This window comes from Marmota flaviventris, chromosome 3, assembly GCF_047511675.1.
Source record: "Marmota flaviventris isolate mMarFla1 chromosome 3, mMarFla1.hap1, whole genome shotgun sequence".
Classification (NCBI taxonomy): domain Eukaryota; kingdom Metazoa; phylum Chordata; class Mammalia; order Rodentia; family Sciuridae; genus Marmota; species Marmota flaviventris.
Genome location: NC_092500.1, coordinates 10,363,957 through 10,375,586, shown reverse-complemented (window position 1 = coordinate 10,375,586; position 11,630 = coordinate 10,363,957). Strand labels below are relative to the sequence as shown.

At 51.0% G+C, this 11,630-nt stretch overlaps 1 protein-coding gene across 5 annotated transcripts; it reads right to left on the bottom strand.

Moving 5' to 3' along the window:
• Positions 1 to 357: 357 nt before the first annotated feature.
• On the bottom strand, positions 358 to 11,374 carry Ankrd54 (ankyrin repeat domain 54). Of its 5 annotated transcripts, none has more exons than XM_071609495.1 (9): positions 10,922 to 11,374; positions 8,674 to 8,721; positions 7,806 to 7,855; positions 5,494 to 5,592; positions 2,921 to 2,987; positions 2,365 to 2,412; positions 2,166 to 2,290; positions 1,858 to 1,965; positions 358 to 1,482 (listed from the first exon to the last, which is right to left on the bottom strand). In XM_071609495.1, the coding sequence occupies exons 1-9, from the start codon at positions 11,253 to 11,255 to the stop codon at positions 1,408 to 1,410; spliced, it is 954 nt and encodes a 317-aa protein (XP_071465596.1). In that variant the 5' UTR covers positions 11,256 to 11,374; the 3' UTR covers positions 358 to 1,407. The 5 variants fall into 5 exon arrangements, with proteins under 5 accessions (XP_071465596.1, XP_071465595.1, XP_071465598.1 ...); XM_071609494.1 differs by having other exon boundaries at positions 2,921 to 2,992; positions 5,494 to 5,587; XM_071609497.1 differs by having other exon boundaries at positions 5,494 to 5,587.
• Between the last annotated feature and the right edge of the window lie 256 nt (positions 11,375 to 11,630).

Sequence of the window (11,630 nt, the reverse complement as noted above, 5' to 3'; positions counted from 1 at the left end):
CACCCCTTTTCTCCAGGGTCTGAGGAGCAGCTGAGTCCTAGAGTTCAATTCAGACCTGAAGCACACCAAGCTGGGGCCTCTGAAAGTCGTCAGGGCTTCTAATCTGGCAAGAGGGCAAGTGGGCAGGCCAGACGAGCTGTGGCCTGATCATCTGAAGTTGTGGCCAAATGCCTCCTTGGAGGGGGCAGGCCAAGGGGTCTTTGGTTTCCTTACAGCAGATCCCTGCCTTGAGGGGCCCTGCCTGCGCCTGTCCACAGTGGGGTGGGGCCTGGAGGATGAAGGCCTCTGGGGTTTGCCGAGCCTCAGCTACAGCCTACAGCACTGGTGTGCCGGGACCCCGCAGCAAGTCACACACACTAAGCAAAGAATGCAAATTTATTCTCTTATAGTTCTGGAGGCTGGAATCTAAAATCAGTCTCACTGAATTAAAGTCCAGGTGTCAGCAGCGCCATCCTTCTGGAAGTCTGGGGGACAGTCCATGGCTTCTGGAGGTGGCCTGCATTCCTTGGCTTGTGACTCCTTCTCGACTCCTTCCCTCTTCAATGTCCTGCTTCCGTCAGCACACCCACTTGCTCTCACCTCCTGCTTCCCTCTTCCAAGGGTCTCTGTGATGGTACCCGGCCCACCTGGGTGGTCTGGGATCACTGCTCTCGGTAAAGACCCTGGACTTCATTGCACCCACGAAACCTGTCTGCAGGCTCCTGACCTGAGGCCTGGGCACCTTGGGTTACCATCAGCTTAGGACAACCAGGCTGCAGAGCCGTCTTACCTTCCTGGTGTTTCAGTGACCGAGAGGGCAAGGAGTGGAGATTTTTTGCTCTGGGTTCGGCAGGGTCCTTCCTAACCTTGTTGGATGTCACCAACCCTCTGTTCCAACCAGAGAACTCCCTGCACTGTCTCCTTGAAAGTTGGGATGAGCCTAAACCTAAGCACCAGAAAAAGGTACGGGGACAGACAAGGGCCCCCATGGAGCCTGCTGGCAGGGGGTGCCTGAGGGTGCCTGCCCCAAGTCAGCTAACGGCAACAAGCCCGAGGCTGGGAAGGTGCATAGAGAAGGCTCGGCGCCGGGGCCGGACAGGGCCCCGGGAGGCCCTGGGATGCGTGAGGCCCAGCAGGACAGCACGAAGGGCCAGCGTGTGCGTGTGGCTGCAGAGCTGGCTGGTGCTGTGGGAGCTGGAGCAGCAGCTAGGGGCTGTGGTCCCGGCCCGCAGAGATGGGACAGAGACTATGGTTGGGAGCAGTTCTGAGGTGGTGGGGAGAACATTTCTGCCCCTGGCCTCTGAGGGCGAGGGCAGGGTCCTCACCAGAGAAGTGTAGCTCAAAGTCCCAGAAACCCAGCTTTTCTTTGTAATGAGAGATCAGAGGGGCGGGGGGCAGTGGCAGAGCAGGAAGCGGGGGCCTCCCTCGCTACCTCCTCTCCATGTTCTGCATCTGCAAACTGAGGGAGGTGAAGCTGGCCAGGAGGTCGGTCACTTCATCCACCTGTAGGAGGAGACCCAGGCTCTGGTCCAGGTGCCAGGCTCCCTGGCCTCCCCGTACCACAGGCTCCGCCCCGGGCATGCCTTTCCTCCCAGGGCACCTGGAGGCTTCTCTTGACTATGGAATAATTTACCAAGGGCTTGATCCTTGACACTAGGTGGCCTCAGGCTGCCACCAAGAGCATGGCTGGGGAACACATCCCAGCCATTGCACCTTCAAAGGAAGGGGATGAGGCTGGGAGGGGCATGGTAGGCTGTGACCGACCACAGGCACAGCCTCTCTCTGATACGAGGGTCTGGCGGCCTTGGCGCAGGGCTGGACTAGGGCTGGACTGGCGTCAAGGCTGTCACACCCGGCTGGACCGCTAAGGGTGCTCACCTGCTCTTTGGTGCTCGTCATCTGGAGGCGGGTGCAGAGGTCGTCCAGCCGCTCCCGCTGTTCGTGCCGCCCCAGGCGCTCCAGGTACTCCCTCAGCATGTGGATGATCTGGAAGAGGGGGGCCGGCTGAGCCACCTGGCACCCCCGACCTGGGTTCTGCTGCCAAAGGCACAGCAGAGCAGGAGCCTTCTGGGGCTAACTCGAGATGATCAGGGGCCCGGAGGCCAGAGGCAGGGTGTCTGTGGCGAGCAAGGCCTTGCACAGGGCTTGCGCAGGGCCTTGGACTCGGCACAGGAGGCCAGGCTCACCTGCTTCACCTCCAGCCGCACAGCCTCCAGGCACTGGGAATGGCCCTCCTGTAGGATGTTCAGCTTCGACTTGGCCAGGTGCAGGGGTGTGCGGCCAGCTCGGTCCAGGGCATCCACACGGGCTCCTGGGGGGAGAGGCAGAGGTGAGCACACTGGGGGTGAGGGTGAGGGAGGAGGGGCAGGAGAGGGGACCACATACCTCCTCGTAGCAGTGTGGTGATGACAGGGACATGGTTGGTGCAGGCCGCTGAGGAGGAACAGAGACGTCAGAGCGGGAGCACTGAGTGCAGGGGTCAGGGCTGTGGCTCCAAGTGAGCCTGTGCCAAGCTGTAGCTCCCACGAGGTGTCCCCAGGGCAGCCGACGGGCAGCACTCGGCAATCCAGCCCACCTCCCTCCCTGTGCGGCTGGGGAAACTGAGGCCTCACAAGCCACAAGTCAGCAGCAAGGCCAGAGCGAGGCCAAGGCCTCCCGACACTCCCACAGGTGCTGCTGGCAGGTCAAGGCTGCTACATGGGCTCTGCCAAGGGCACTGCCAACTGCAGAGGGACTAGATGGTCTACGGAAGACAGGCTGCTGGGAAGTGGGGCCTGGACGCTCAGGTTGTCCCCTGATGCTGGGAGCCAGCAGGACCCCAGACCCTCCATCTCAGGAGCATGTCTGTGCTACACAGGGTCTTTATTGTTCTTCTTCTTAGTTACACGTGACAGTAGGATGTATTTTAATACAGGTGTCTTGAAGACACTTGAGGACTTACCCAGGTGCAGCGGCGTGTTTCCCAGCCCGTCTCGCTGGTTGGGGTCGGCCCCGTGGTCCAGGAGCAGCTGCACTAGAAACAGGAAAACCCAGGGAGCTGTCAGCAGCTTCTCCGCCCCGGACCAGTCCCCTCAGCTGGCTGAGTCTCGCTCAGTGCGGGATGCTGAATTTGTAAACCCGGTTCCCTATGTTGTTTCATTCATTCATTTTATCACCACTCAATGGGGTTCACGTGCAGGACCCTCAGATCCAGGAACTCAAGATCCCAGGAGGGCCCCTTAGCACACACAGGTGCAAGGGGGCTATTTTTTTTTTTTTTTAATATTTATTTATTTTTTTAGTTATCGGCAGACACAACAACTTTGTTGGTATGTGGTGCTGAGGATCGAACCCGGGCCACACGCATGCCAGACAAGCACGCTACTGCTTGAGCCACATCCCCAACCCCGCAAGGGGGCTATTTTTAGGGGTCAGGAAGTTACTAGAGAAGGCTGCCCACATCATTTTCTTCTCTTCCCTTGACCAAGTGCCACAGTGAGAAATAGGCCAACTGAGGATGCTGAACTCAGTAAATGACATCCCCTCTTGACAGTCTTGGGTCACCTCAGGGGTGCCTGTGGTATTGCCAGGGTTTGCCAGTTACCCTACTGGATACTCAGGAAGGTCAACTGGGTCCAGGACATTGTGTGGGAGCACTGGACTGAGCCTCACACCATACACAAAAACTAATTCCAGAGGTACCACAGACCTAACTGTGAGAGGTGGAATAGCCTGGCTTCTAGAAGAAAACCAGGGAATATCTTCATGACCCTGGGATAGGCTAAGATTTTGTAAAAATCACAAAAATACTAAACATAAAAAAAACAAAAGATTGATCAACTAGATTCGTTAAAATTAAGAACTTGTGTTCATTAAAAGATACCACTCAGGGCTGGGGATGTGGCTCAAGAGGTAGCGTGCTCGCCTGGCATGCGTGCGGCCCAGGTTCTATCCTCAGCACCACATACAAACAAAGATGTTGTGTCCGCCAAAAACTAATAAAATAAAATAAAATATTAAAAAAAAAAAGATACCACTCATGGCTGGGGATATAGCTCTGTAGGTAGTGGTATGTGCTATGTGCATGCTTGTGTTCCTAGAAACTTGGGAGGCTGAGGCAGGAGGATCACAAGTTCAAGGCTAGCCTCTCCAACTTAGGGAGACCCTATCTCAAAATAAACAGTAAAAAGTGCTAGGGATATAACTTGGTGATAAAGCACCTGGGTTCAATCCTAATATCTACCCATCCCCCGCAAAAAGATACCACTCATAGAAGGGAAAGGTAAACTCAGAGAGAAGGGCACTAATAGTGGATACATACCTAGAATATATAAAGAATGCCTAAAATTTTTAAAATAAAATTATAATCATTTTTTAAAAATGCCGAGAATAAAATTTCATATAAAAATGTCTAAACTTGGGGCCGGGGATGTGGCTCAAGAGGTAGCGCGCTCGCCTGGCATGTGTGCAGCCCGGGTTCGATCCTCAGCACCACATACAAACAAAGATGTTGTGTCTGCCGATAACTAAAAAATAAATATTAAAATATTCTGTCTCTCTCTTTAAAAAAAAATGTCTAAACTTGTTTAGAAAATAGACAAAAATACTTGAACAGATGCTTCACATGAGAGGACCTACAAATGGCCAGTAGATACATAAGGAGGTGCTCGATATCACTGGTCAGCAGGGAAATGCAAATTAAACCACTGTGAGCTGTTAAAATTTAAAAAGAACTGGCAGTAAGCATGGGGAGGGAGGGAGACAATGTGGGACACTGCTGGCAGGAGGGGAAGGGGGGCTGGGACGTCCACTTTAGGGAAGAGTTTGGTACGTCCACCCTGGTGCTTCCACTCCCTCTCCAGGGCTTGCACCCCGCAGAGTCAAGCAGCGAATGCAAGTCCGAGAATGTCTGCGGCAGCTTTATTCTCTAGCCCAGACCTGGGAACCATGCACATGTCCATCAACAGACAGGTGAACTGGGGAAGAGCACACAGCCAGGTAGTAACCAGAACAAGAAAGGACAAGTTACTGACCCGCACAACATTTGTGCCTGGATGAACCGCCCCATGTAACTTTGATTGAGGGTGTGTCCAGAGGAGGGCCCTGCTGTGTGCTTCTGTTCATGTGAAATTCAAAAGCAGCCCAGCCCAGACGGCAGGGAACGGGTCTAGACAGGGTGAGAGCCTGGTGGGATCTAGACAGGGTGTGGGGCTGCCAGGAGCTGAGACAGCTGATGACTGGACAGGGGTGGACACGGCACGGTTCATTGTCTGAAGCTGCGCCACATTTAAAACCAAAAACAGCCGTCCTGCTACCTCCCTGAGGAAAGCTGCCAGTTGTCTAGGGCTCTGTCCCCGCCAGCGGACTCCTCCCTCAGTCACTCATAGTCCTTCCCCATCTGGCAGTGCTGGTTCCACAGGTGAAGGGGCAGGGGGCTGTGGTGCCAGGTTCCTTCCTGTCCGGTTCTCCCTGTAGCCCCGCTGTGCAGGCGGCAGCTCCCCCCACTGCCCAGTCCCAGGCCCTCCCAGGACTCACCAATCTGGTCGTTGCCGTTACAGGAGGCAAAGTGGAGAGCCGTGCGGCCCTTGTCGTCAGCTGCACAGGGATCGGTGCCATCTTCCAGCAGCTGCTGCACTGACACCACCAGGGTGGGGAGGAAGGGGACAGCAGCAGTGTTAGCTGAACTTCAGTCTCCAGCGGGGGGACAGCAGCGCTGGGGTCCCTCCAGACAGTGCTTAGGGCCTTGCTAAAATATCTGAGGCTGGCCCTGAACTTGCAGCCCTCTTGCCTCAGCCTCCTAAGTACTGGGATTACAGGTGTGTGCGACTACACCTGGTGAGATATTTGCATTTTGATAAAACAAATGGTTACACAGACTATGTTTATAATACACAAAATATTACGTGGGCTACAAAAAAGTGTACATAGCCGTTTTAAACCCGTAAAGAAAATTTTTTTTTTTTTTTAGTTTTAGGTGGACACAATATCTTTATTTTATTTTTATGTGGTGTTGAGGATTGAACCCAGTGCCTTGCGCATGCCAGGCGGGCATACTACCACTTGAGCCACATCCCCAGCCCCCAAAAAGAAAATTTCTATGCACAGGAAAAGGGACTGGACAGATACCAACAAAATATTTTTATTTATTATTTATTTTTTTAGTTGTAGTTGGACACAATACCTGTATTTTATTATTTATTTTTATGTTGTGCTGAGGATTGAACCCAGTGCCTCACATGTGCTAGGCAAGCGCTCTACCTGAGCCACAATCCTGGCCACCATAAAAAATGAACAGGGTGTGTGTGTGTGTGTGTGTGTGTGTGTGTATGCACGTGCACGCACTGCTGGGGTTGTGGCTCTGCAGTAGAGCACTCACCTCGCACGTGTGAGACCCTGGGTTCGATCCTCAGCACCACATAAAAATAAATAAGCAAAATAAAGATATTAAAAAAAAATGAACAGCAGGGCTGGGGCTATAGCTTATGTAAAGCATCTGCCTTGCATGTGTGTGAGGCACTGGGTTTGATCCTCAGCACCACATAAAAATAAATAAAGATATTGTGTGTCCATCTACAACTAACAAAATATATATATGAAAAAACAAAAATTATAAAAAAAGTGAACAGCAATCAGATCCATTGCTAACAGTATGGATATTTTTCTTGTATGTTTTTATAACTTCCGAAACATTTTAAGTGCAGCTGTTATTTTCATCCTCAACATACTTTAAGTGATCAGGAACTCATAGAAAATCATTCATGACTTGACAATAACAACAGGATATAAACTGTATGTTCATTATAATTGTTAAATTTTATAAAACCCAACATGTTCAGAACGAACAGAAATGCTCACCATAAATGCCATGAAAATGATGGTGAGCCAGGCGCAGTGGTGCAAATGGTAATCCCAGCCCAGAGGCTGAGGCAGGAGAGTCACAAGTTCAAATCCAGTCTCAGCAATTTAGCAAGGCCCTAAGCAACTTAGCAAGACCCTGTCTCTAAATACGATATTGAAAAAAAAAAAAAAAGGGCTGGGATTGTAGCTCAGTGGTGGAGCGTTTGCCTAGCACGTGTGAGGCGCTGGATTCAATCCTCAGCACCACATAAAAATAAATAAATAAAATAAAGGTATTGTGGTATTGTGTCTGTCTACAACTAAAAAGAAGGGTGGGGGCTGGGGATGTGGCTCAGTGGTTGAGTGCCCCTGGGTTTAATCCCTGGTACCAAAAAAAAAAAAGTAATGGTGAAAAACACCATTGAGTCCTTCAGGTAACTCTAACAGGCTCTGAATGGAAAATTACAGAATTTCTATCAAAGTACTAAAACCACCTGATTTAAGATAGACTGAACTTTCTGTGGGAGGTGAGTGTTATTAAACATTCTCTGGTCATACACTGGAGATATTAAAAACACAATGGTTACTGTTTTTCATTGAGGAACTATCTTAGGTTGCTGCTTGAATATTCCAAAATATTAAAGTTCATGGAAAAAAGACCAAAGTGAAGAGAGTTGAAACCCCTCCAGTTGCTAGACCTGCCGACCACTGCTGTGCCAGAAGCAGGGGGAGAGTCTGAAGCCCATCGGGCAACACCTGCCCTCACCCCTGCTGCGAGTGGGCGCCTGTGACCCACAGTTCGTCATCGGTGCTCACAGTTGAGCTGCTGACCACAGCATCCTACCACCAAAGCAGAATGATGTGCAGAATAATGGTCCCCCAAGATGCCCCATTCTAATTCTTAGAATTTGTAGATGTTAGGTGTCCAAAAGGACTTTGCATATTTGACCAAGGCTGAGGACCTTGAGATGCAGGGATTATCTTGGATTATCCAGGTCTAATCTAATCACCTGTGAGTCCTTAAAATCAGAATCTTCCCCTGCTTCAAGCATCAGAGAACCTGCAGGGTTAGAAGGACTCTTCTTAGCTGGAGTTGGAGACAGTAGAAGAGACTTCAAAGCAAGAACCGTAGGGGCCCCCAGGAGCTGGAAAAGTCAGCGAAACACGTTTTCCCCAGAACCTCTGGAAAGAGATGCAACCCAGCTGGCACCAGATTTTAGCCTGGTCAGTGAGACCCTGTTGGACTGCTGACCTATGGAGTTACATGAAAATACATTCATGTGGCTTAAGCCACTACATTTGGGTACTCTGTTAAAGCAGATAGAAAACTAATGCACCACTTTCCCCTGACTCACAGGGAGAATTAAGCCAGTGGACACAGTTAACTTCTTCTGTCCTAGAAGCTGTCTAGATGCCTTACACGCTGCTGCTGCTGCCGCCACCACCTAGTGAATGCAGGAGAGCAGTCCCCTGAGTCCTGTGAGGGCCCTGCCCACGCCTTGTCAACCACACAAGTTGATCTGAGGACCACAGTCTCATGGAGCAGCTGGAGGTGGCAGATGGCACCTGGCAGGTAAGTTCACTCCTATTAGCCTGAAGTTCAAAAGCTCTTGCTGAGAGTTGTGTTGGGTGCAAAAGCAGACGTGGTCCCCAGCAACAGGGGACCCACAGGTCCAAGATGCCATGATCAGGCGGTTCCAGGTGACAAGGAGCAAGGGGAGTGAGTACTTAAGCTGTCTTACTTTCTTCAAAATGACTACAAAGCCAGAGAACGAATAACAGGCCAACTGGCGGCGTCTTCCCAGGTTTTGATTCCTGGCCCTTCCCCTCCCCAGCAGCCCACAGGTCCCTGGAGCTGGACCCACAGCACACACTCACCTGTTTCCACATCGTTGGCATTGGCAGAGTCCCTCAGTCTCTTCAAAGCTGTGACGAGAATAAGAAATGCCCATTAAAAAAAAAAGTCATGACTTACAAGGAGGGCTTACTAGTTCTATTCCTCCTTAATTCACCCTTTAACCACCACAGTATCTAAAGGAAACAGCCAGGCGCAGTGGCGCATGCCTGTAATTCCAGAAGCTCAGGAGGCTAAGGCAGGAGGATCTCGAGTTCAAAGCCAGCCTCAGCAATTTAGTGAAACCCTAAGTAACTCAGAAAGACCCTGTCTCTAAATAAAATATAAAAAAGGCTGGGTGTGTGGCCCAGTGGTTAAGGGCCCCTGAGTTCAATCCCTAGTAACAAAAAGAAAAAAAAAAAAAAAAAGGAAGTAAAGGTGCCAGGGTACACAACACCACACGGGGAACAAGGAGAAACTTGAACCGCACCTCAGCCACAGCAAAGGCCACTTTGTGTAGCAATTCTGACTTTTGGGTTTGACCTTGAGTGAGCTGGTTAACACCCCACGGCCTTTCCTCATTCTATCATCTGAAAAACAAGGGTGAGTTGCCCTGCCAGCTCAAAATGGCTGCAAATGCAAAATGAGGTGATTTACATGGAAGTTCTTGGGAACTGACTATACCAATCATCTTCTATTCCCCTCCCCAAACAGGTCATTCCCAATGACTTACCTAAATTTGGTAATTCCAAATGGAAACATACTCCCCTTTAATGATACTACTTCTATATTAGAGCTAATAGAAATCAATGCCTTCATCATCAGAGAAATGATCGAAAAATTGCAACTCAGATATAACAAATCCTTACATCCATGTAGTACCTCATAATATATATAGCTCCTTTTTTTTTTTTTTTGGTACCAGGGATGGAACCTAGAAGCACTTAACCACTGGGCCACATTCCCAGCCCCCTTTTATTTTTTATTTTATTTTATTTTTACAATATTTATTTTTTAGTTGTAGTTGGACACGATAATCTTCATTTTATTTTATGTGGTGCTGAGGATCAAACCCAGGGCCTTGCACGTGCTAGGCCAGCACTCTACCACTGAGCCACAACCCCAGCCCCTATTTTTTTATTTTAAGACAGGGTCTCACTGGGTTGGTTAGGGCCTGGCTAAGTTGCTAAGGCCGGCCTCGAACTTGCAATTCTCTTGCCTCAGACTCCATGTCACTGGGATTACAGGTGTGCACCACCATGTCCCGCACTTTAATTTTCACAACACCAACAAATGGGTTAATCATAGTTTGTTTGAGGAGATCCTAAATATCGATATTATTACTATCTCAGGACCTGGTTTCAGTGTCATTCATAAAAGGTAGAAGACAATATGGTAGACATCTGAGAGCGGGAGTTTTCAGTGTGATTGACCTGGGTTCTAATATCAGCACATGCACTTTCTACGTGACCTGGAGGAAGACAATTTCTCTGATCCTCATCACTAAAATGGTCACAATTTCTGTTTCTCAAAGAGTTCTAGTGAGGATTACAAAGAATCAGTCAAGAGGGTATATCTGATCTAATACATCTCATTATGAAGATAAGAAAGTCAAATGGTCAGAGGATTTAGGGCTGGGGATATAGCTCAGTTGGTAGAGTGCTTGCCTCACATGCACAAGGCCCTGCGTTCAATCCCCAGCACCAAACACACACACACAAAATATAGGATTTAGGAGCCAGGATGTACTCAGTGGTAGACAGCCTGCCTCAAGACATTCCGTACCTTACTTGGTGCTCTTGCAACATTCCTGTAAAGCAGGTATTATACCCATTTTACACATGGAAAACCGAGGCTGGAAAGGCCTGTAGTTTCCCCAAAAGGCTGAGTGTGGTAGAGGAGTCTGTGCACTTAAGCAAGCAGGTACAACCTAGCTATAGGCTCTAGCCTCCCCTCTCTCTGATGATGAAAGCATTCTCAGAATCCCGTATTATTATCTACTAATAAAACCCGCAGTCGTGGAAAATCTCTTCTCAAGAATTATAAAGTGCGGGGAGTCTGGAGAGACCGGCTCCGAGCAGGAAGACTTTCTTTAGAAAAAGTCCTTAGCAGCTATACTAATTATTATCACTGAAAGGAGACCGAAGGGTCACCCTGGGCTCTAAGCCAGCCGTCGGAGGACTCCAAGCTGCCGGAAAGGGGGAGTCGGAGGTCGGTTCTAAGGGGCCAGTAACTCGCGCCAGGTCCCCCGCGACGAGCGGCTGGGCAGAGCCGGCCGCTCGCGCCGCTCACCGTGCACCTCCTTGCCGGTGGGCCCGAGCCGGCGGTGGGGCCTGGCGGCGCGCCTGAGCCGGCCGGCGGGGATCTTGCAGCGCAGCTCATCGCGTGGCTCCGCGTCCTGCTGCCACAGGACGTGGAGGTAGCGCAGCGGGGACTGGGCCCCGTCGGACGCCCGGCCCGGGAGGCCTGGGAGGCCCGCGCCGCCGCCCAGTGCAGACCCGAAGTCGGCGAAGGAGAAGAGGCCCTCGGCTTCCGTCAGCGGCTCCGGCGCCACCGCGCACTCGCCATCCGAGCTCGAGCGGCCAGAGCGCGGACCGTCGTCCGCGCCCCCGGCGGCGGCTGCCATGGTAACGGCTCCGCACGGGCCTGGCCGATGGAGCCTCGTTCCCGACCGACCAACGGACCCAGTTCCCTCCGCCCTAAGTCTCGCTGTCAGCGAGCGAGCAGGCGGGCCGGGCCTGCAACCACGGCAACCGGGCGAGGGGAGGGTTCACAAGCTGGAGCTCTTGGACCAATGAGGATCCTTCCAACCTGCACCTCCCAGCCAATCGGGCAGAGAGGGCATAGTACGAACAAGATAATTGGACGGGATTTCCAGCAACATGACTGGCGGATATAAGAACCAACCATAAATTTGAAAGCCTAGGGCCCCCGCCGGCTGTACCTACCCGAGCCAATAAAGTGGCGAGGTTTTTAAGACCCTCTTTTTTTTTTTTTTTTT